This window comes from Trifolium pratense, linkage group LG3 (genome assembly GCF_020283565.1).
Source record: "Trifolium pratense cultivar HEN17-A07 linkage group LG3, ARS_RC_1.1, whole genome shotgun sequence".
In the NCBI taxonomy this organism is placed as follows: domain Eukaryota; kingdom Viridiplantae; phylum Streptophyta; class Magnoliopsida; order Fabales; family Fabaceae; genus Trifolium; species Trifolium pratense.
This window is the reverse complement of record NC_060061.1, coordinates 11,004,679-11,029,612: the sequence shown is the minus strand read 5'-3', so window position 1 is coordinate 11,029,612 and position 24,934 is coordinate 11,004,679. Positions and strand designations below refer to the sequence as shown.

The 24,934-nt window shown below is 33.0% G+C and overlaps 3 protein-coding genes across 4 annotated transcripts; all 3 read right to left on the bottom strand.

Annotated features, from left to right (window-relative positions):
• Positions 1 to 1,422: 1,422 nt before the first annotated feature.
• LOC123914197 (TBC1 domain family member 13-like) lies at positions 1,423 to 6,446 on the bottom strand. Its single transcript, XM_045965237.1, has 9 exons — positions 6,040 to 6,446; positions 5,850 to 5,942; positions 5,306 to 5,410; positions 4,456 to 4,605; positions 3,878 to 3,976; positions 3,648 to 3,776; positions 2,951 to 3,130; positions 2,336 to 2,452; positions 1,423 to 1,845 (listed from the first exon to the last, which is right to left on the bottom strand). The coding sequence occupies exons 1-9, from the start codon at positions 6,298 to 6,300 to the stop codon at positions 1,684 to 1,686; spliced, it is 1,296 nt and encodes a 431-aa protein (XP_045821193.1). The 5' UTR covers positions 6,301 to 6,446; the 3' UTR covers positions 1,423 to 1,683.
• Positions 6,447 to 8,768: 2,322 nt separating this feature from the next.
• Positions 8,769 to 10,709, bottom strand: LOC123914196 (small ubiquitin-related modifier 2-like). 2 transcript variants are annotated; one of them, XM_045965236.1, is made up of 4 exons: positions 10,543 to 10,709; positions 10,267 to 10,389; positions 9,188 to 9,340; positions 8,769 to 9,034 (listed from the first exon to the last, which is right to left on the bottom strand). In XM_045965236.1, the coding sequence occupies exons 2-4, from the start codon at positions 10,381 to 10,383 to the stop codon at positions 8,957 to 8,959; spliced, it is 348 nt and encodes a 115-aa protein (XP_045821192.1). In that variant the 5' UTR covers positions 10,384 to 10,389; positions 10,543 to 10,709; the 3' UTR covers positions 8,769 to 8,956. The 2 variants fall into 2 exon arrangements, with proteins under 2 accessions (XP_045821192.1, XP_045821191.1); XM_045965235.1 differs by having other exon boundaries at positions 10,267 to 10,427; positions 10,553 to 10,709.
• A 7,503-nt stretch (positions 10,710 to 18,212) lies between these two features.
• LOC123914194 (UV radiation resistance-associated protein) lies at positions 18,213 to 24,105 on the bottom strand. The gene is made up of 6 exons (XM_045965234.1): positions 23,681 to 24,105; positions 22,450 to 22,656; positions 21,150 to 21,330; positions 20,227 to 20,375; positions 19,624 to 19,851; positions 18,213 to 18,914 (listed from the first exon to the last, which is right to left on the bottom strand). Exons 1-6 carry the CDS (start codon positions 23,858 to 23,860, stop codon positions 18,792 to 18,794), a joined length of 1,068 nt encoding a protein of 355 aa, XP_045821190.1. The 5' UTR covers positions 23,861 to 24,105; the 3' UTR covers positions 18,213 to 18,791.
• Positions 24,106 to 24,934: the final 829 nt, after the last annotated feature.

Here is a 24,934-nt window from a genome sequence, read left to right as displayed (position 1 = left end):
AGAAACTTTTACATCGAAAATAACATTATTCATATTATAAATATATTGACTACACAAATTTCAAGGTCATTATATCATATCCGGTAAAGCGTCTCAGAACACTATTTAGCATTTTCTCGAATAAAAAAAGTAACTTTTGCATTGAAAATTACTACATGGCAAATGCTAAATAGTGCCCCAGGGGCACTAGTTAAAAATTCAAATGTAGAAAGTTTATCTTGAGTATTGTGTAATCAACACATGAAAAATCTAAATTTTGATTTTTTCAAAGCATAACTTTTCTTTTATTTCCTCTTTTAGTTCCTTAACTAGTGTCTCGGGGGCACTAGTTAGCAAGACCCTTACTACATTTTGATTTTGAGAAATGATATTTGTACATCCAATTTTAGACAACATTTGAGACAACTTTCTCTCTCACACTCTCATTGTGAATCTTACTCTCTCTCCTAATCAATTTTTTTAATGTTTTTGTCCCAAAAGATAAAGGGAAAAAATGTTGTCCCAAAAATTGTTGTTCAAATAACACTACTCTTGATTTTAACCTGAAAATACAATAGTAGTAAACCTTTGGAGAACAAAGTTTTGTTGCCCATGGTTTTATTCGACCATTGACATCCTATAGTAAAATTCATTCAAAACACGGTGCAAAATATTTGTTTTAATATTAACCCTTTGGCTTGCAGACTAAAAGGACGATAGCGATCCTAGTGTGGGTCTGACTTCACATTAAGCAGATGAATCATGACGGTATCAATATCTAAAACGTAAAAACTTAAGAAAACGAGATCATCTCAATATAAACAGGTTTCAAATTCTAGAACATGAATGTGTAAAATCTTGAAATTTCATGTGTATAGGTGGCATTTGGATTCAACAATGGTTATTATTTTTGGGAAGAATTTGTTATTTCTAATGAAGTAAAACAATATATTTATTTATCATGGATAGTAAAAAATAAACTACAATTTATCATGGAATTCAACAATTGTTGAATTTGTTTAACCGATTGAACATTGACCTGTAAGTAAGTTTGAACTCTAATCCAATTTTTAAAACATTGCTATAGCACAATCACCATCACACAATGTCATACACCGCCACACCCAACTCCAACCTCATTCCTCCGCCATCATATCCATCGTAAACAGGAGGAACAATGGCTCACTTCTGTTTGCCAACCCAAGACAACAACCAGAGAGGACCACCACAAACAAAGGTTGTGGACCTTTGGGGCCAAGACAAGAGGTTGAATGAGAAGAAAGCTTACACAGGGATAAGGGGAGAGATTGGTTTGCAACATGGTTTGCTTGTGCAAAAAAGAGGATTTACATTCACAGGGCATGGAAAAGGCACTCACAAGAGCCCTTCTCGCCAATTTCTGTTTATCCTGTTAGAAGGTAGTGTGCTATATAATATCCATACTTCAATATAAGTTAAAAATTTCATATCATAGTTTGATCTAAAGTCCCAACAAACTATTATTTTTTGAAGAGTGAGGAGAGGTCAATATAGGCATATTACAAGCACGAATTGATGGAACCATAAGATAAATAAACACTAAATAGTACTAGACAAATAAATAGTTGCTGCAGCCTCAAATTTAGAGTCATTTACAAGCATTAGATTTCAAACACTAAATTAGAGATACAAAAGCAAAATGCAAAAAATTAGGGGCGAGAACCATTAGACTGACTGTACACGAAACTTATTGGCAACATAGAGCAAGTGGCTAATGTTTGTCGAGGGGTAATTTTGTAGCAACTTGAGATTTGAAGTGAAATCACCTGCTAGGAGGCGCTTGCGAATGAGAATTAGCATTGCACAACATACCCGGAGAAGCGTCTCCTGCAGAGCATTGTGTCAGTTTTCCCACTAAAAAGTGCATCGAGACCAAAAAAATTAACAGATAATCCAAACTCATTGACTCCCTGGTCTACAATCATCAGTTATATATACAGTTTAAGAACAGACAGAAATTTCCAGTAGCATGCAATAGTCACTGAAAACTAGAAACTTATGACACACTCGAGCGCTCTCATGCACAAAAAATAATAAGGAACAAAACATGTGTTCAATGTTCCAATAAATGGCCATAACCTTCACTTTTCCTTCACAATCAAGATCCTCTAAAGTGGATTTAGAGTATAAATGCAAACTGAAACACTAATGAAAAATCAACATCACTATGAGCAAAAACTTCTTTGCTGCTAAAAGTAACTTCAAAACATCAAACCCAATCCGACCTCTTATTATTGTTATCGAAGAAAGTGGGAGACAATCAAATTGACAAATACCATGCCATTAAAATAAAAAGTACATCGGAACAAGATTGTACCTGTGTACCCTCTGGATCACCTAAAAGAGTGTCCCAAATGTGAAGGCTGTCGGCAAAATTGAATTCCTGAGTCAACAGGAGAGTGATCCACCTAAATGCATAGAATTGGGGATTGATCTGACATTCAGAACAAGAAAAATTAGCCATTTCTGATAAACTATTTAATAGCCAAAAGCAAATGCATGGTTGAATGATTTGGAAAGCATGTAGAAAAAAATGTAGACTAATTAAAGGCCCGTCCATGTTGCTTAATTGGTAGATAAACATAAAAAGTATTAACAGACAAAAATTAACTAGCAAAATAACAATTCTAACACAGGAGGTAATATCACTAAAGCAATGAAGCAGCAAAGGGCCCATTTTTTCGTATACTCAATATTTAGTTTATTTAACAAATTTAATAGACCAGACTTCAGAGAAGTGCACAAAGTCTACAGACAATTGCATAACAGTGTATACCACAATGTAAAAACAAAAAAATTAAAATAGCTAACTGTAACTGTAACAGCAAGAACAAGAATGGTTTAAATTAGATGCACGGCCTACTCAGTATAGTTCCAAATGTAAACTAAAAGCCAAACTGTACTATACATAATATATCTTAAAAACTCTTACTTTGGAAGTGATCTCAAGATGACGCCACAGCTCTTCATCATGTTTTCTTAAAAGCTGGGACAATTTTGTAATAGTTGATCGGATTCCCACAACACTATTGTCTAGTTGTTGAACAAAGTTATCTCGGAACCCACTCAATAGCTCAACAAAACAAAAGAACGCATCAGCTTCAGCAAAGGTCTGCATATTGTAATTGGGAGCTGTTAAGCACAATAAACCAATAATATAAGAGAGCATAAGTGTAGCATAAATCTACATGACTCTTTATTACTATCTAAAAATTTATTTTCTAACAAAACAAACATTCCCGTGATCATACATTATACCAAGATTTCTTGTCTAAATTTCCGTGTGTAATGATACTTTTTTAACTGATCACACCTAAATTTTGATTTGTCATCTCTATCCCCATTATGGATTATCCTTCAATTTATGTATTCACTTGGAAATATCAACCCTTTTTTTTTGTTACAAAGTATCAGCCAGTTGAAAGATGAAATAAAAACGTGTGAAACGTGACAGATATGCATACAGAGTGCTTCTTATCAATATTAATAAGATTTCACACAACAAAAAATTTGATTAATTGAATGGAAAGGAGGCTACAGGGTCATGTATAATATTCTACTCTATGATGGAATAAATACTGGAAAACTAAGATTACAAGAAGTCAGGAAAAAAAAAATGATATACTCACTGCATTTTCTTCATCTGGGTCATTTTTGAACACATAGTATAGAGGAGCCAATAACTCATTCATCCCTTGAACATATTTTACACCTGGATTTAGCTTTGCAAAAATAATTAATATGTTCTTTAAAGCCTCCTGAAAATGTCAGCAAAAAAAGAAGGTAAATCATAGGTTCATGCCAGAAAAGACTTGAATCATGGAGATCATACCAATTTCCACAAAAATAAAGGAACAACCTGGTTGGATTTTGAAAATTTAGAATCACCAGAGAAAAAGTGCATATCAGGATGAGTGCGCTTTACATCTCGGTCAATCTGATCTATGATTTCTGTATCCTACAAAATGCAAAGAGGATCATTTGCTTCTTCACAACAGCCTGTGCATACCAAAATATTATAGTACAATAGCATCCAATTTGAAAAAACTAAAGATTAACAGATTGACAGTAGCAAGATTATCAACAGTACATGTGGTAACAAATCTGAAAAGGCCGTCACGTCATCATAAAGACATTCTATTATAGGTAAAAATTGACTATGAGATACTCATTAAAATTATAGAAAAATGTCAGAGTAGACAACAAGTAATTAACATTACAGATATCACAAATGTGCGCTACCAGTCCACTTTTTGTGCAGGTACGGGAAGTTTTTATTTCATGTGAAAAACAGTTTCCGGTTGTCACCAATTTAAGTAACATGTGATAAGTATCACGGGGACTGTGCAACATAGTTGATAGTTTATGCACGACCAGAGACTTCATCATATTGAAATATTCAAATATCTAATTAAAACAGATTCCTTTGCATTGTACCTGGAAGAACTGATTCCATACGCTGGTCTTCCCAAGACTCAAAGGATGCTCATCATGAGGGATTTCTGATCTAGAGAGCAAAGCCCTGTCACGCTTGGCATCATCAGCATCACCAATTGTTGAGTTATACATCTTCCTTGTGATTTCTGACTAGCTAGCGACAGAAACATTCAGAGCCAAAAAAGATAAAGCAAATAGAAGGTGCATCAAAAATACCAAGTCAACAAACATAGCACATAGACAAACATGTACTCTACAGATTTAAAAAAAGCAAAATCTGATAAAAGTTCAAAAGTTAATTTGATAATAGAGTCCTTAGAATTATCTCACTACTTCTGGCCCATAGTTTGATGCAAGAATCAATACAGATTATGCGAAAAGAAATGCAATCCGATTCTACAGATTTTAGTTCAACCTCTCACAATTAAGGAATCTTTCCTTGGGTAGAATCTGATATGGACTTGAAAGTTATCGTTGACAGGGTTCGCTTTGGAAGTTAAAATAATGCTTTTCTCACTCCTATTCTACAAGAGATCATTTCTCTTCTTCATCTTTCATCTTCCGAACCGGAAAACTCCCATTTATCGGGAAACCAATCAGTGTGCTGATTTCTTAGCTAATAAGGGGCATTATGCTCCCTTTGAATTTGAAGGCCTTAGTTTTGATGTTCCCTGTCCTTTACTTGCTACTATCACGTTGGATGATGTTAGGGGTGTCTATTTGCCTCATTTAATTAGTTAATTTTATTTCCTTTCTATTAAAAAAAGAAGAAAGAACACGAATCTTTCAAGCCACTCTTCTACCCTCCAAACTAAGATGATATAACATAATTCATAAGCAACTAACTTACAGGATTCATGAGAATCTCCTCTTTGAATTGCTTGTACTGTGACCTCTTCTTAGCTAATTCAGATGACCAAAGCCCTCGATCTGGTGGAAGATATCCAAGCAAAAGCTGCAAACATCAATAAGCATAAGTTGCAATAATAGTATTCTACAATTTGAATTTCACTCCTTTCAATCAACAAAAAAGAAAACTCTAGTCTATATTAACTTAAACCACCCAAATTAAATCCCAATATGGAAGGCATCATTACACTTCCATCACTACATTTCCATCCATAGCAAACAATACACCCTCCAGTCACCGTTATAAGCAAAAAATCACTCTTTAGGTTCACTAAATACTGATACATCAATTATTTAATGAACATAAAATGTATTTTTTGCTTATAACAGTGACCAGAGGGTGTACACGGTAACAAACATTCGACTCTCATTCTAATAAACACCTTCTTACTTTACATGATTTTCCATTCTCCTTCGAGAAAAGTAACACATCAACAATTATTACTTAAATCAATTAAAAAAACAAACTGAAAGAAAAATGGCACCTTCCACAATGTAGAACGTATTCCAGCGGAATCAGGCACACCTTGACAAGCAATCCTCCTCAATTCTCGCATATCCATCACCTTCTTCGACAACTAAACAAAACCAAACAATTCAAAAAAAAAAAAAAAATCAAAATTTGAAAAAGCGATAATAAACGAATAAGAGTGAAGAGTGGAAACTGGGAACTACCTCAGCCAACAATTGAGTCTGGTGAGAGATATCAAATTCGGAAGGAGGTGCGTCATGAGGATCTTCGGATTGAGATTCTTGGATAATCTGTGTAGGGGGAGGATCTTGAAGTATGAGAGGGGGAGGAGAGGGAGGTTGGGGAGGTGGAATTGGAGTGAAGACGGGGGAGGTGTATTCGGTGATGGCGGGAGAAGGAGGAGATGATGTAGGTGATGACCAGAGAGAACTGTTAAGCCAATCGGGAACTTTCTTCTTCATCATTTTGATCGCTGATTAAGGAATGTTACGAAATTTAGGGTTTCTGGATTTTCATTTCTCGATTGAAAAGAGAAGAGATCAACAACATAACATAACATAAGACACATGTCATTGCATTGGTTTTTTGGAATCTTGGTGTGATTTTAATTACTAGACTAGATTACTAGATTAATTATATTTTTAATTATTCAAATTATGGTAAAAAAAATAAATGAAAGAATTTAAAGCTATGTTGCCCGAGTGTGGGTACGTACGGGTATCCGGTACGGGTATCGGTACGATGTATGTCATTTTTTGAAAAATTAAAGTACGAGTACGTCCCTATAATTTTTTTTAATATAATTATATATATTAAATAATAGAATTATATTGTTAAAACAAATAATTAAACCTAAAAAATATCACACGACACTTTAAAAGTAATTTAAATTGTTCGAAACATTAAGATATGAAATTAAAAAGCAATTAGCTCAAAAAAAGTTCATTATTTCCCTGTTCATCATCACTAAAAAGAGCGACCTCAAGTTAGGTTCACCGCGAGAAAGACTAGCAATTTCAAGAATATCAACTATATATTAAATAAATTTCATTCATCTCTACGAATATCCCACATTTTTGTTGCACTTTCATTATAAGTATTACTATTTCTCCTTCTCGAGAGAAGACGAAGATTGATATGAATAAAAACCGGATAGTTGATACTTTATTATTATTTTTTAGTAGTAGTTACTACTTTTATATTATAAACAAATAAAAAACTTAAATTTTCCTATAAAAAAAATACTAATAAAAGGAAAAGGAGAAGAAAAAAAATGTATTTTTTTGGATTGGTATACCACAGGTGTACCCATTCCAAAAAAAAAAACTAGGTACGGCGTCGGTGCGTACCGGGGGAGTACCATACACGTACCGGTATCCGGTACCGGTACTCTGTCCAAAATGGAGTACCCATGCAACATAGATTTAAAGAAATGTATACTTAAGTTTGAATTTACTTATTTTTGAGCTTATACAAAATGACTTATACAAATAAATAAGTTTTTATGCATTATTATAAACTTTTTAAAGTAGTTTATGAGAAAATAACTTATAAAAATACAATTTTTGTTAATAAAAACTTATAAATTAACATAATTTTTTTTTTATTTGAATAATTTATTTTCATAAGCTGAAAAATAAGTTGAATCCAAACAGGCCCTTATAGAACTACTACTATTATAATTACATATAACGGTACATATTAAAATAAGATGTATAGTGAAATGTTCACCCAATTTATTATTATTATTCGTTTGTTGTCCATTTATAAGAAAGATGGAGAAAGATAAAAGACTTATTGTCGAAATTATTAGGTCGGACGTCGTGACCCGGGATCTCACAATTATACGTGACTTTAATTTTAGTGGATTATCACCTCATCTAAGACAAAAAAAAAGACTTATTTTTTTTCCACCACCAGTATCATGTCCACTGAACCGTCTAATCTGATTTGGTGGTCAATTTTGTCATGATGTGATTTTTAACCCTTCTCGATCACAGTTGCAGGTCATCGAACAGTAGTCCTCCCTACCAAGTCTAGCGTCAATCACCACTAAACCAACTAATACTCAAAAAATATTTAGTAATCATTGCCAAAAAATTGTCTCATTTTCTACCAAACTGCTTTCAAATTTTTAATTGCATTAATTATTAGCTATAAAATAGGGAGTGGAGTATTTTATTTTTTTTCACCCTCTGGTTCCTAGGAAAGGGGGCCCTAGTAGTCCAAAATCCGGGACGAGTTCTAGTATCAAATGGTTCTAGTCCCCTCCCAAATGCAGTTGCAGAGGATCGAACCTTGATCCTCCATACCAAGTTAAGTGAAATGGAGTATTTTTTAGAATTAGAATGAATGAGTTCTATTTTTTCTTACACTCGAGCATAATCTCCTCGTAACTAATAAATTAAACTTTGTGCCTAAATTAACTGATGAATTTAATTCATATACACCTTACATTTAACATAAACAAAAGTTCTCAGTCAATATGTATGATTGCTTATAGTTTTTTTAAAGTCATCGAATGAATACTTATTACTGTCGATAGTGTAAAACTTTTTACAACGGCAGTATATCAAAATTAATCTCTAAAGCAACAAGTTTCAATAGTTAGAGACATACATATACTATGTAATTTCACTGTGTAATTGGCATAACTCTTCTCATCTAATAATTTCGTTTGTAGACAAACATGTAAAGTCTGTCATGAAAATGTTCAATTGTAGTTCACCACATTGTAGAAAATAATCCTTTCAACTGAACTCAACATTAGCAGCATTATATTATAATTGGTACCAAACAAACTACTATGTTCATCAATACAATATAGGTAGTTTGATCCCATTGGTAAGAAATTTAGAATTCAGATCATATACTCACAAAAATTTAAGTTCGAATTCGACAGTCAATATGAGAACATTGTTGATATATAATATCATCATAAGGGCATGAGATTAAATTTTCACCAAGTCAATAAAGATTGTATTTAGTTAGTACTCCCTAAGATAAAGGTTATAATCAAGAACATGCAAGTTTTAGGTACATTTTTGGGATCATGTACCAAAATAGTCAAACAATTAAACAGATTAACAATTCATAATAAGCTCACTACTACTAAACCATTTAATTTCCTCCAGCTGCACCACCACCTCCTGTTTGCTGTTTTACAGCATCAATCTGGTCATCATTTACCATCTTCAACTGAAGATACATATCAAAAACAGAAACTATATGTCACTTGAATCAAAATCATAAACTTTATAAGTAAATAGTTCTCTCACAATTCCAAATTATAAGTCACTTGAAATGAAGGAAACTATGAAAAGAAAGCAAAAAGTTATGAAAGAAACTAACCGTCTTTGGTGTATCACGCTCTTTTCGAATAGGTTTGCCTTCAAGGATAAAGTTCATAGTCTCATAGTCCATGTTCACCTTTTGACAGTAACTTTGTAATGCTGGTTTTAAGTACCGATTCTGGTTCAATCTGAAGAAAATCTCCTTCCCATCCTACATTTGAATGAAGAGAAGCACATTGGCAGATAACAAAAGTAAAAATGTGAGAGATGTAATTAACTACTTGTTCTGCATGTTTTGATTCATGCAAAAACTTAGCACATGGACATTTATGTTAGATAATAAGCTAAAGCTAAAAAAAATACCTAGAGGCTCTATTTGGTAAGGACAGATTTTGAATTTATAGCTTATAAGCCCATATGACAAAAAAAGACCTGTCTGGTAAACATTTTTTAAAAAGAGCTTATTTTAAAAAGAGCTTATAACTTATTTTATCAGCTTATAACTTATTTTTCAAATATTATTTCAAGTAGCTTATGAGTTTATAACTTATCATTTGTTCTTCCAATTTTACCTCTATCATCTTTTTTATCAAATACATATTTACCAAACACTACAAATTCAATCAGCTAACTTATAAGTAAAACTTCTCTTATAATAAGTACTAGACTAGATGGAGTATTTGCTATTTTTTACCAAACAGAACCTTAGGGTATATTTGACAAGACATATAAAATGACTTATAGCTTATAAGCTCATATGAGGAAAAAAAAACATGTTTGGTAATCGTCATATCATCACAGCCTCATAACTTATTTTACTAGCTTATACCTTATTTTTCATATGTTATTTCAAATAGCTTATGAGCTTATGAATATAAAAACTAATGAATCGACTTAAAATCAAGGACCAAAAGTTATGAATATTTGAAGGACTAAAACTTGATAAATTTTTTGTAGAAACTAAAAACAAAATTCAAAATATTTACCTTGAACAAAAACTTATTTAACCATTTATGCTTTTGTAAAGAGAAATCAAATTATGTTTTACTTACTAATTGCAAGAAAAAAAATGATTATGAAGAGAGCAAAATAAGGGAAACAGAAGTAATGGAAATGAAAAGAGTGTTACATTCATACCTGACCCCTGATTGAAAATTTGATATAAACACTAGCATCATCTTCAGTCTCTTCATCGTTGTCTGAATATTTTCTCTTACCAGCAAGTTTCCCACCATTTGAAGTCATATTGCTCATATATTTCTACACACAAACACAAGAACAACAATAATAATAAGATCCTTGTCACAATCAAAAGGCAAAACAAATTTTTTCTTCTATACAAAAAAAAAAACACTCTATGTTAAACAAATGCTTGTCTCGGATGAGAAATGAAGAAAAAGATGGAGTACATACCAGAAAATACCACAAAGGTGTAGTGAGGAAGTTTGTTCAACCTAGTGGCCTTGACTCTTGAGTTTCTCTCCCCTCTGCAATAGTATTATGCAGGTTGTAGTAACTTTTTATCTTGAGTACTTACTCTTTTTTTTTTTTATATAAAATCGTGAGTACTTTTTAGAGAGTACTTGTTATAGTACAAAGGGTTTTAAGGAGGATAAAAATGCTAGCAACACACTCTTTAATAAACACACTCCAACACACTCTTTTTTATTTGTTGAAATTCACATGGGTCTCATAAAAAAAGTGGACCAATATAACTTTTATGGGACCCGTATAAATTTTAACCAATAGAAGAGAGTGTGTTAGAGTGTGTTTATTATTGGAGTGTGTTGCTAGCACTCCTCTAAAATAAAAGATAGTTGGTGTAAATTAAAGGATTAATAATTGTGATTTTTGAGCAGGGAAAAGTTGGCAGTTTCACAAATACAGTACTAGTATTGTGTTAAGGGTATGATGAGTGAGTGAGTTGCTTGCTTCAGTTTCCATTTGAAGCTTATGGACATTAATAACATGTACTACTATATTGCTATTGTTATAATAAATTGGAAAATCAACAAAATTATCTTGAAAGACATTGGTTACTATTAATGTTGAAATATCTATCTATAATGTCAACTTAAAATAGTAATGTAAAATTATCAATGTAAATGTCAACTTGCAATAGTAAATCTAAGTTAATGTATTCATAGTTTTAGTAGTATAAATACCACCCTTTGGATCATGTAAAAGACACTCTTGAGAGCAATAAGTAATCTCATAAAACTTCTCCATTCTCTCCATTCTCTTCATTAGTATAATATATATTTATAGTATTATAACTACATTAGTAATTTATATCATTATATTAGTCCTTAAAGGATACTTAAATATTTGATTTTCTCAACACGTTATCAGCACGATCGTTTCTATCGGAAGTGATTTACCACCACTAGGTATATATCATCTATCCTTATTACTTTAATCTTATGATAATTATAATTATTATTCGCCCCGTTATAGAGAACTGGCAATTTGTCAAGTGATTTATAACTAGAGTGGCTATTATTATTATTATTATTATTATTACTACTACTTTACCCACTTATTATAGAAAACTCACAACTTGTCAAGAACTTTATAATAAGTGTGAATATTATTTAAGTTTTGTGTGGAGGTCTAAAATCCCCATAATATCACAAAAGATAATTTTTGATTAATAATACTAATTTCCATGGAGGTATTCAAAACCCCATCTATATTACTAACTTTCATACTTAATGGAGGATTAAAACCCCATATGTATGACTAACTTTTATACTTAATGGAGGTATTCAAAACCCCATCTATATTACTAACTTTCATACTTAATGGAGGATTAAAACCCCATATGTATGACTAACTTTTATACTTAATGGAGGTATTCAAAACCCCATCTATATTACTAACTTTCATACTTAATGGAGGATTAAAACCCCATATGTATGACTAACTTTTATACTTAATGGAGGTATTCAAAACCCCATCTGTATTACTAACTTTCATACTTAATGGAGGATTAAAACCACATATGTATGACTAACTTTTATACTTAATGGAGGTGTCCAAAAACCCCATCTATAATGCTAATCTTCATATTAAATGGAAGACTAAAACCCACATCTATAATATTGCTAACTTTAATTCTTAATGGAAGACTAAAATCCCAGTCAATAATATTATTTCACGAGAGACTCATAATTAAGATTTTGAAATTTGATATTATTTAAAGTTATTATCATATAACTTTACATGTTGTTCTCTCCATTTGTGCATCTTAAGAGCTAGATGATTTTTAACATACTTAGAATAATTTTACTCATTCCCAACGGTAACAAACAATAAAATTTAACACTTTTCTCATATCCCCTAACGGCCACATAACGGCCATGAACAGTAAAAGCTTACATTTTTCCACTATCTCCCAACGGCCACAAACCCAACGGTAACGTAACGGACACTTCATAAAATTCACCTATAAATACTTCACCTTCACTCATAAGTTTTCATACCATTCTCAAACTTTTACTCACATTTCCAAAATGTTTAAATTTTTTCTTATGCTTATCACTCTACTTGTCTTTATGTTTTTCATCTTCTGGATCACCAAATATGAAGAATTAGGAGAACCTTTTATAATAGTAACAATATTTGTTGTTTTACCATTACTTGTATTAGCCTGGTTTATTAGCTGATAGAATCATGGTTTTTGTAATCATAGCTATTGAATAAAATAATTTATTTATTTTTTTGTCATTGTTTATACATTAAAAAAATTGATTCTGTTCTTTTGTATTTTAGATATAAACATGTCAAACGTTAAGCATCATTTCAAAATTCTAAACATAACCGGAGATAATTACATAACATGGAACAATAGCATACCCCGAAATAAATGCAACAACATTTAATCGTGGGCGTGGTGGCCATAATCGTCATAAAGGACGAGGGGGTAAAGCTCATTTTGATGGTCGAGGCAGAAATCACGGTCGAAACCACTTTCGTGGTAGAGGTCGTGGACGAGGATATGTGAATAATTATAGGCCTCCTAAATATGACCAAAATAATAAGAATCATCAAGGTAAAGATAAATATATCCAAGAAGGTCCCTCAAGGAACCGTGATGATATCTGTTTTAGATGCGGAAAAAATGGACATTGGTCTAAGACGTGTAGGACACCAGAACACCTGTGTAAAAAATACAGGGCATCTGTTGAAGAAAAGGGAAAGGAAGTAAATTTTAATGAAGTTGAACCCAATAATGATACTACCTACCTTGAGGCTGCTGATTTTGTTGAAGAAGAAAATGAAATGAATATGAATTAAGTAACTAATTAAATAAGTATTTGAATAATGTGTGGTGTGCTTGTATTACTTAATAATATGTGTGACTTGTGTGGTGTGCTTGTATTACTTAATAATATGTGTGACTTGTGTGGTGTGCTTGTATTACTTAATAATATGTGTGACTTGTGTGGTGTGCTTGAATTACTTAATAATATGTATGACTTATGTGGTGGGCATTGTGTAATATTTGGTTATTGAATAATAATGTTGAATGTATTATATTGATTTATTGTTTTCCTATCTTTAATCTTGATTTTATTTTAAGAAGGTCAGACATGGAACATGTCAAAGACATTTGCATCCCGGACAGTGGAACTACCCACACGATCCTCAAAAGTAAGAAATATTTCAATGATTTAAATTCTACTAAAGGTGTGATAAATACTATCTCAGGACCTGCTGATTTAATAGAAGGGACAGGTAATGCTATGTTCATGTTACCAAATGGAACAAAATTTGTCATTAATGATGCTTTATATTCTCCTAAATCAAAGAGAAATTTGTTGAGTTTTAATGACATATATCGTCAAGGGTTTGACACTGAAACTGTAACTGAAGGCAATATGAAATATATTAATATTACTACTAATGTTTCTGGAAAGAAGAAAACCTTAGAAAAGCTACCAAAATTGCCTTCGGGATTACATTATACATATATACATAAAATTGAATGTAATTTGGTAGTAAAAGAAGACCCCAAAACTATGATTTTATGGCATGACCGTTTAGGTCACCCTGGCTCAACAATGATGCGAAAAATAATTGAAAGTACTCATGGTCATCCTTTGAAAGGTTTAAAGTTTACAAAAGAGGATAAACCATGTGAAGCCTGTTCTCTTGGAAAACTAATAACAAAACATTCACCAGGCAAAATTCATACAGAATCACCTGCATTTCTTGAAAGGATTCAAGGTGATATATGTGGACCTATCCATCCACCGTCTGGACCATTCAGATATTTTATGGTATTAATTGATGCATCTAGTAGATGGTCGTATGTTTGTTTATTGTCAAGTCGTGATATGGCATTTGCAAAATTTCTTGCACAAATAATTAAATTAAGAGCACAATTTCCTGATTATACTATAAAGAAAATTAGACTTGACAATGCTGGTGAATTTACATCAGAATCATTCAATAATTATTGCATGTCAGTAGGAATCACTGTTGAACACCCTGTTCCTCATGTGCATACACAAAATGGCTTAGCTGAGTCATTAATAAAACGTCTTCAATATATAGCTAGACCATTAATAATGAGAACTAAGCTACCAGTTACTGTTTGGGGTCATGCAATTTTACATGCTGCAACACTCATCCGTCTAAGGCCGAGTGCTGATCATAAACACACCCCTTATCAGCTTGCAATAGGTAAGGAACCAAATATTTCCCATTTAAAAATTTTTGGTTGTGCAGTATATGTCCCAATAGCTCCACCACAAAGAACAAAAATGGGACCTCAAAGGAGATTGGGAATATATGTAGGGTATGAATCACCGTCTATTATTAGATACCTTGAACCTTTAACAGGTGATGTTTTTCAGGCAAGATTTGCTGATTGTCATTTTGATGAAACAAAATTTCCAACACTAGGGGGAGAAAATAAACACATAGAAAATGAAATAACATGGTATGTACCATCTTTATTACATTTGGACCCATATAATAAATCATGGGAAGAAAATGTAAAGAAAATAGTACACTTACAAGATTTAGCAAACCAACTGCCAGATTCATTCACTGATTTGAAAAGAGTGACAAAGTCACATGTACCAGCTATAAATGTCCCAGCAAGAATTGATATTTCAAAAACAAATGATGTAGCAAGTACATCCAAGGCACGCTTGAAGCGTGGCCGACCTATGGGATCCAAAGACAAAAATCCCCGAAAAAGAAAAGAAACAGAAAAGGTGAATATGATTGAAAGTGATCCTGAAAAGACACTAGATAACAACAAATCCATGATTGAAAATTGTGCTCTCGAAGAAGCACAAAATGATGACAATGAGATCATTAATAATGAAGCTGATAACAAGAATGATCTCGAGATTTCAATAAATTATGTTAATACAGGAAATCTGTGGAGCCGAAAAGGTATGAACATTGATGAAATATTTTCGTTCTCAATTGCATGTGAAATCATAAACGAAAATGATGATCCTGAACCCAAAACTGTGAATGAATGTCAAAATAGACATGATTGGAAAAATTGGAAAGATGCGATAAATACTGAGTTAAACTCTCTTAAAAATCGAAAAGTATTTGGACCCATTGTGGATATACCTGAAGGTGTGAAACCTGTTGGGTATAAGTGGGTCTTTGTAAGAAAACGAAATGAGAAAAATGAGATTGTAAGATACAAGGCTCGTCTTGTTGCACAAGGTTTTTCCCAAAGACCAGGAATTGATTATGAGGTAACATATTCTCCTGTTATGGATGCCATTACTTTTCGTTATTTAATTGGTTTATCAGTGTTTAACAAATTGGACATGTATCTCATAGATGTTGTTACTGCTTACTTGTATGGATCACTTGATAGTAACATATATATGAAAATCCCGGAAGGATTTAAGATGCCTGAAAACTCAAAACCCAGAGAGACGTATGCAATAAAGTTGCAGAGGTCATTATACGGGTTAAAGCAGTCAGGACGCATGTGGTATAACAGACTGAGTGAATATTTATTTAAAGAAGGCTATGTAAATAATCCTATTTGCCCTTGTGTTTTTATAAGAAAAACAATATCTGGTTTTGTAATAATCGCTGTCTATGTTGATGATTTAAATATCATTGGTACCAATAAAGAAATTAAAGAAGCAAGAGATTACTTAAAGAAAGAATTTGAAATGAAAGATTTGGGGAAAACCAAATTCTGCCTTGGTTTGCAAATTGAATATACTAAAAATGGTATATTGGTACATCAATCAAACTATACAGAAAGGGTATTGAAAAGATTCAACATGGACAAAGCCAACCCTTTGAGTACCCCAATGATGGGCAGAACATTAAATGTTGAAAAGGATCCGTTTAGACCTAAGGAAGAAAATGAAACAGATCTTGGCTCTGAAGTACCATACCTCAGTGCCATTGGGGCACTCATGTACCTTGCCAACTGTACAAGGCCTGATATAGCCTTTGCAGTGAATTTACTAGCAAGATTCAGTTCATGTCCTACAAAGAGACATTGGAAAGGAATAAAACATATTTTTCGATATCTCCGAGGTACTTCTGATTTTGGTTTGTTTTATTCTAACAATACAAAACCAGTTTTACTTGGTTATGCAGATGCAGGATATTTGTCAGATCCACATAATGCTAAATCACAGACTGGATATGTGTTTACATATGGTGACACCGCAATATCATGGAGATCTCAAAAGCAAACACTTGTAGCAACTTCTTCAAATCATGCTGAAGTAATTGCCCTCCATGAAGCTAGCAAAGAATGTAGATGGTTGAGATCAGTAACTCAACATATCCAAGGAACGTCTGGTTTACCAACTGATAAGAATCCAACAATTTTGTATGAAGACAATGCTGCATGTGTTACTCAGATGAAAGAAGGATACGTCAAAAGTGATAGAACCAAACACATTCCTCCAAAATTCTTCTCATTCACACAAGAGCTAGAAAGAAACAAAGAGGTTGATATTCAATACATTCGTTCGAGTGAAAATGTGGCCGATCTCTTTACAAAGGCATTTTCCACATCAGTCTTCAAGAAACACGTACGAAGTATTGGAATGCGTCACCTTCGAGACATTTGAAGAAGAATTACCTAGGCTTGGTTAAGGGGGAGCATAATGTTGTACTCTTTTTCCCTTATTGAGGTTTTTATCCCAATGGGTTTTTCCTAATAAGGTTTTTAACGAGGCAGCACATGTTCCCATCACAATCTCCTCGACCAAGCTTCAATAAAGCACCATGATAGATATTTCAAAGGGGGAGTGTTATAATAAATTGGAAAATCAACAAAATTATCTTGAAAGACATTGGTTACTATTAATGTTGAAATATCTATCTATAATGTCAACTTAAAATAGTAATGTAAAATTATCAATGTAAATGTCAACTTGCAATAGTAAATCTAAGTTAATGTATTCATAGTTTTAGTAGTATAAATACCACCCTTTGGATCATGTAAAAGACACTCTTGAGAGCAATAAGTAATCTCATAAAACTTCTCCATTCTCTCCATTCTCTTCATTAGTATAATATATATTTATAGTATTATAACTACATTAGTAATTTATATCATTATATTAGTCCTTAAAGGATACTTAAATATTTGATTTTCTCAACAGCTATATATAATATATAATATATAATATTCTATCCAAAAAAAATATACGAGTATATAATAATAATAGTATGAAGTATGAACACAGTTAAGCATTTTTTGGACGTTTATAAAGATTCTATTTAAAAATTATTTATTTAAAAAGTTAAATACTATTTTAATTTTTATTGTATTGATTTTTATATATTTTTCCATTAAAAAACATATATTTTCATATATATTTTTACTACTAACTATATTTAAGAGTATACAATAGTTAGTGGTATTTCTTAAAAAAGAAAAAGCAAGTATATGACATCCGAAGCTCAAACAACACGCAAGGGAAAATCTTACATTTTGAAAGTAAGTACTAGCTTAATGAGTAGTCAAATTTTCTGCACATAATGAAAGTAGCTTAATGAGTAGTCAAATTTTCTGCACATAATATTCCTGATACTGTCATACTACTTCGGTAGATATAGAGAATCTCATAGCTTTATTTCAAAAGTTTGGTGTTAAGCATCTACTAGGATTTACTACCATTTTCACAATGTAAAATGAAAACAAAACAAAACAAAAAAAATATTCTTATGAAAAATAGAAATGGTTTCAAATATTTTTCACATATGCGCTAAAATTAGAAGACACAAGTAAATTTGAGTCTCATTTTCCATTTATATTTGTTCTGGTCCCTGTATTCTTAAATTTGTTCATTTTATCCATCAATTTATTAATTTCACTGATGTTTAATTTTTTCTCTGTTGATCAAGAAATGGTTGAGATCCACCTGGAGCAAGAAAACTTCCACACAAACGTAAGAATTTGTCCAGAAAATGTCTATACAGCATGACAGCCTCACAAGAGATTCACCTGAAATGTTCTTTCAGAAGAACAATATAATCAACAACTGTGTATACTTTTGAAAAGAATATCAAATCTGTTATAGAAAATTCGACTCAATTTTGATAACAATGCTACATTGGACGGTGCACCAAAAAAATTGCACCTGTGTGTGAATTAACAAAAATCAATTTACAAGAAATTTGAAGTTCAGAAAGAAGTACTAGATTAAGTTATCTATAAAAGCTGAAGACTGGATAGTTCTAAAAAGTTCCCTCAGATTAGCCAATACATGGCGTGGTCCCAAACTCTTGGCACCAATGAAATTCAAAAGCTGCTCTAAGTCCTACAATCAAAAAACATAAGTGAAATAAGCAGTGAGTTAAGATTAATCAGAGTGAAATAAGCAGTAAGTTAAGATTAATCAGAATGGAGATTTTACATGGTAGTAAGTAAAATGATATCCCGCTCAATAACACAACTATGGTTTCAAGGAGAAAGTAAAGAAACAAAGAGTGGGAATGCAAAGACATTCCTCATAATGACAAGGCCAGTGCAAATTCAACAGCTTTTTTCAAATAGTTAGGAGAATAAAACTATGGTGAAGAAACAAGTTAACTAACATACAGTAGGTCTATTAACCGAGTCTATTAATGCATTGCAAAGAAACATAAGAGAAAGACAACACAATCCAATATGATGCTTTAGCAAAGTCTAGAAAATGAATCCAATCTTCTCCAAAACGTTACTATTTCAGTGAAACAGATATGAAAAAAGCTGCTTAACGACAGAAACACAGATCATAATCAGATATACAATCTACTAAACAAAGGAATGTAAATAAGTCGCAAGCCATTAAGAAAAGTTCACAACGCAAACAAATAAATTAAGCAAATGGTAAATAAGGGGTGGAGTGTCGGTGAAAGAACCTCTGAAGGAAACAATGAACAAGAGGGAGACTATCATGTTATGTTTTGCAAAAGTTCAAACTAAATATTAAATTCAAAGCTCGAAATTACTACAGGGAAAATATTAACATATATGTGGATATATACCTTGCTTAACAAGAATACAGCGTAAGCTGCTCTTGTTGTGTCTTGACCTTCTAAAAATAGGGGGAATTCTACATGCTTGGCATTTGTGAAAGATTTTGCACTTGTTGAAGCTTCAGAAGAAGTTAGCTCTAACGAGGGTGCATGGTCAATAATATATGAATGAGAGGCACCCAACCGTACAGGATAACGTAGAGGAACTTGCAAGTATGAAGCTATAAGTGAAACAGCCTGGAAAGAAGAAAAATCAATCAGCCTGGTAGAAGCATGTTTCAACAATTATTAGGTCCACGGTCCCATATAAGCTATAGTAAAAGAGAGGTGCTTTTATCCCCCCTGACAATTTCAGATTTTGCCCATCTGGACGAAAACAGAGTTTTAGAAACTGTGTGTGTGTGTGTGGGTGGGTGGGTGTGTGTGTGTGTGGGTGGGTGGGTGTGTGTGTGTGTGTGGGGGGGGGGGGGGGGGGGGGGGGGGGGTAGCGTATTAAATCTGTATCACGACATTTTTTTGGATGAATCATAAAAAGCACAAGTTAAAAATAAAAACATAAACAGATCATATGCAGTTCTGAGGCAAAGAAGGCCAGGGAGGTAATAAACTTACATGTGCAACATATCCTAGGGCTGTGGCAGATTTCTGAATTTCCTTTTTATCTGTGAAAAAACTCATCTTTCTAAATGATAGCATACTTAAATGCAGACCCTGAATCGTCAAGGATCCTTGATTAGTTGGTTTGAGTTCGGGAGGAACCCCTGGGCAAGGATATAAACACAACTTCTTTTAACAATGATTATGAGAAGATATCATTTAGAAATGCAGTCAATATTATCCAAAAAATTGCAAAATTTAAATTACTACTATGCAAAATAAAATAGACTTTAACATTTAGTGAATTGCTATTATTCTAGTAGTGTTTCAGTGCATCCATTCCATACTGTGAAACATTCCACGAAAGCCTCTTTATGGTATAAAGAAAAGTAACATGAATAAACAATAGTACTAATTGATAAGTTGAATGTTCAAAGGATCTACAATTGTGTCATCAATATTTCAATATAGAGGTTATTAATCAAATAATATTTAGGCACGCAAAAGATTCACTCAGCTAGTACAGTGTACACCTACATTTAGAACAACAATAATGTGGTCTGCAGTTTATTGCTTATAATACTGCCTTTTATTCTATAAAAAACGAGAGTGAAGTATGAGATATACTGTTAATCAAGAATGTGACATTGTACTTTGTTTTCAAAAAAGTTATAATTTAAGGCAGTAAACATGAAGCAAGAACTATGCAGAAGCATCAATGAAAAAGAACAAGTTGTGAGGTGCATCAGGTAGATGAGTCACAGAATGAGAGAGACTCCTTTTCAACACAACAGCCCAATTTAAGAAATAGGAAACCAAGGGAGAGTGGGTGAACCATCTTAGCACCTCAAGTTTCTTCTTTTGTATGAGTTCAGTCGTGTCTTATTATAGGGGTACAATCCACACCAAAAAAAAATTATCACTAAGCTGACTATTACCTGCTGGGCCACCTAAAGGATATGCTTCAAGCTCTTGCTCTTGTGCTGGTCCAACCACCAACTTAACAGGATACAGCATTGAAATTTGAGATGTCATGTATTGTTGCCTTATCCTTAGCATCTTCTGTAAGTTTCTCAGATGAACATAGCCATTTTCTTCTGACAGTAATCTACTTGATTCCTATAATAACAGCATCATCAGGTTTCAAACTACAATAGCAGGAGTAAATATATGACATTACTATTTTCCCCTGTATATGAAATATAGCACAAATAAATAATAACTTAATTTGTATATGTCAAAATAATAAATTTGTCAGATGCTATTTCTTACAAAGGCCAACATAGGGGGAAAAAAAGGCCTTTCAAAAATTGAGGGTGCTTGAATTTGTCTTTGGGATAGGTACAATAGAAACTGAAAAAGGCACACTCTATTCATCTGACCATAAATTAGGCCAAAAGCAAAAAAGATCAATATTATGATGTCAATCGTTAACACATTCTTTAACATCAAACAAATGAGTTTTTTTTGCAGCAAGACAACAAATGAGTCTTTAAGAAACTATTATTCGTCAAAGAAAAAATCCCCCAACGTGTTATCACTATGCTAAAAGTAACATGTTTGCAGTAGTCAAGAAGGAGACATATCACCTAGCCAATACAAAAGCACAAAGTTGTACACAAGCAGCATTGCCTTTTTCAATTTGTAGTTTAAAAAAACTCAGACCAAAAAAATAAAACCAGTGAATGTTACGTACTACCCTTGAGAGGTTTGTTTTTTTTTTTACACAACTTCCCCTGAGAGTTGAGACTATTTATTTTTTGGTGTCGGCTAAGTTGTTGCTAGGGTCTTCAATATTAAAATTTTCTTAAGAATGTCAAATGATATACGAATTGAAAGCTGAAAAGCTTCATACATTGTAAAAACTAAATTTGTACACATCAGAATTTAGAAAACTGCAAATTGTAAACATAAATATTCTCAGAACCCCTTCACAATTACAACCCTTTAGAAATCCTTATATCCTCTTCTAAATTCTAATGTCAACTGAAATGGTGTGAAAAAGGCCAGGTTTCAACCCATGTCCCTCCCAATTAGTTGTTGACATTCATCAGATCAGCTACTTTTATGCTTGTTTTCAGGACGTGCCTTCGTAATTCTCAATTACTAAGGAAAGAAAAAATAATAGAGCCCACTGATTTTTAAATTTTAATTATTTCCCCAAAAAAGCATAAGCCACCAAGCCCGCTAGGAAAAACTAACATATTCTGTAAACAACAAAAATAATAATAATCTCACCTGAAGGTTTCTGCTAGTTACAGAGAGAGTGCCACCCGCCACTAAAAGTGACTGCACAGCACCACTAAGCTGCTCCTCCTGCTTACCAGCATCCTCCTTTGCCAGCCTAGAACGTATGGACATATTCTCCATCATCAATTTCTTTGATTCCAATTTTTGACGCATCTCATATAGTTCATTTAATCGACCCAATGATTCACCATTGACCTGCTCACAAAATCATTGCCCGCTAATACGCGGGCTCATTAATTAGGAACAAGTATAGTTAAAAAAATATACACAGACTGACACATCAGAAACTGACATTAATGACCCTGTTTGGTTGGTGTTTTCAACAACTTTTCTACAGTTTTGAAAATTCGAAAAGCAAAAAAACTTGCTTGATTAGCTTCTTATCCTAAACTCTATCCCAAATTTGTTTGAATTTTAAAAAAGAAAACAAAAGCATCTCATTTGAATTTGAATTATCCCATTGTTTATTAATTTTTAGATCAACGGGATGTCTCCCTTCTCTCAATTACTTATTTAGTATATATATCGAAAGCGACGTGAAGCCAAAGGGTGGCTATTTTAGTGTATGTTTGATCTGGCAGCTTGGTAGACCAAATCACGACGAAAACTCACAGTAACTTGGAAACTCCAGTTTGTAGCTTCTCTGATATGGACGTGTGTTTGCAACCTCAAATGCTAAACTAAACACTCAATTAGTTGGTAAATACAGAAGCCCTTAACTTGTGATGCAGAGGTTCAATCCCTCCCCCACCCCCAAATCACTATAAACCCTCATTCAAGCCTACCCCAAATGAGAGATCAACTAATCCAACCATAATACACTGGAAAGTGATTGACTTTAACCTTTAAGCCTCTCAGCAACCAACTAAAACACCAGAATCCCTAAATTGTGAATTGCGGAGAACCCTAAATGGAAAATAGACCACAAGAAAGTAATGAATTGGCAAATAAATTATTGCCTTCTAATCTTACGAATTTACTATAGATGATAACACTACAAACAAACACCGCAAAATTGCAATTACTTCAATTTAATTGCTTTTAGGAATAAATAGAATCAAATATAGAATGTGATTTCATAGTGGAACTTTCCCCTTGCTTTAATTTCAATTTATCTTCAATTCAGAATTAACTCACCAACAACACACAAAAATTCAATAATTCCCAATTTCGAAAAAACAAAAACCTAATTCTGATTAAGCAAACACTAAAACCCTACCTGGATAAGGGACTCAAGTTTATGCTGAAGGTTTTTCTTTTTCTCGTTAGCTTCGTTGAGTGCAGAAGAGAGACTCGATAACCTAGCAAGATCATGCTCAAAATCTTCCCACTCAATCACTCTAACATCTTCTGGATCAGTAACAGTTTTCAGCAATGTGAGATTTAGATTTTGTTCCATGAGGGGTCGACCTCATCATCGTCCTGGAATGGTTTGTGAATCACGGTACCAAGCTCATCGATCGATGGATCGATGACTGTTGTTGTTGTTGTGTGGGTGATTTGATTTTCTCGGGAAAATGGGTGGATTTTCTCGGGAAAAAAGAAAAAGGGAAAAAAATGGGTGTGGAACGATGTTGGTAAGAGTTTGGTTTATTCAGTTAGAAGAAACAAACCGTATGATGATATTATTGGACACGTTGTGTTGTACGCGCGCATCATACTTTACTTTAACATGCCAAATTGCCATAGTTGTTAATTAGTGGGAATCTATTCTGCATTGTATTTCCTCCTACCTTATTTATATTCCTCCGACTTTATTTATAAGCAAAATAATTGAGTAAACAGCCACTTTGGTCCTTGAAAGTGTCACTCGCTGTCAAGTTAGTCCCTGAATGAAGGAAAACTAAAAAATAGTCCCTGAATGTTAATTCCGTTAGTCAATTAGGTCCAAAACGTTAGATAGACGTTAAATGTGATGATGTGGCATTGTTATTAGAATATTTTATTAATTTACTGATTTTTTTATTGTCCATTATGACTTTTATTTTATTTAACATCAATTTAAAAAAAAAATAATAATAATAATACACAATATCCAAAGAAGAAGAAAAAAAACACAACCAATTGAGAAATCTAGCTATCTTCTTCCTCTTCTCTCCTCCCCCTTCACCATCACAACACACGCTCCACACCTCACCACACCAAACTATGTGATTAAAACTTATTCACAATCCCAACAAGTTAGTGATTATGCACTTCTTTCCAACATTTTCCTATATGAATCCCCTCTCTCAAACACATTTCAATCTTCTTCTTTCTCACAAACCCACCACCACACTCAATCTTTCCGGCATCGCTGCAAAACCGTCTGACACCAATGGTCGACACCATTTTTCTACTCATTAAAGTTCTACCTCCTTCACCTAACGGATCGTTAAACTACCACCATCATTGTCGGAGCTCCGCCACTTTAAATACCGTTTCCAGTCACCCACGATGCCGGATCTTGAAATATAAATATGAGATTTATGTT

Excerpts from the sequence above, each read along its gene's own strand:
- LOC123914196 (XM_045965236.1), bottom strand. The coding sequence starts at position 10,383 with ATGAGCAATATGACTTCAAATGGTGGGAAACTTGCTGGTAAGAGAAAA. Across the intron at positions 9,341-10,266 it reads AATTTTCAATCAGGGGTCAG|GATGGGAAGGAGATTTTCTT; the intron begins GTATGAATGTAA and ends ATTCAAATGTAG. Across the intron at positions 9,035-9,187 it reads AGCGTGATACACCAAAGACG|TTGAAGATGGTAAATGATGA; the intron begins GTTAGTTTCTTT and ends ATGTATCTTCAG.
- LOC123914194 (XM_045965234.1), bottom strand. The coding sequence starts at position 23,860 with ATGGAACAAAATCTAAATCTCACATTGCTGAAAACTGTTACTGATCCA. Across the intron at positions 22,657-23,680 it reads AACTTGAGTCCCTTATCCAG|GTCAATGGTGAATCATTGGG; the intron begins GTAGGGTTTTAG and ends TTTTGTGAGCAG. Across the intron at positions 18,915-19,623 it reads CTGTATTCTTGTTAAGCAAG|GACTTAGAGCAGCTTTTGAA; the intron begins GTATATATCCAC and ends TTTTGATTGTAG.
- LOC123914197 (XM_045965237.1), bottom strand. The coding sequence starts at position 6,300 with ATGATGAAGAAGAAAGTTCCCGATTGGCTTAACAGTTCTCTCTGGTCA. Across the intron at positions 5,943-6,039 it reads AGACTCAATTGTTGGCTGAG|TTGTCGAAGAAGGTGATGGA; the intron begins GTAGTTCCCAGT and ends GGTTTTGTTTAG. Across the intron at positions 3,777-3,877 it reads AATTTTCAAAATCCAACCAG|GAGGCTTTAAAGAACATATT; the intron begins GTTGTTCCTTTA and ends TGACATTTTCAG.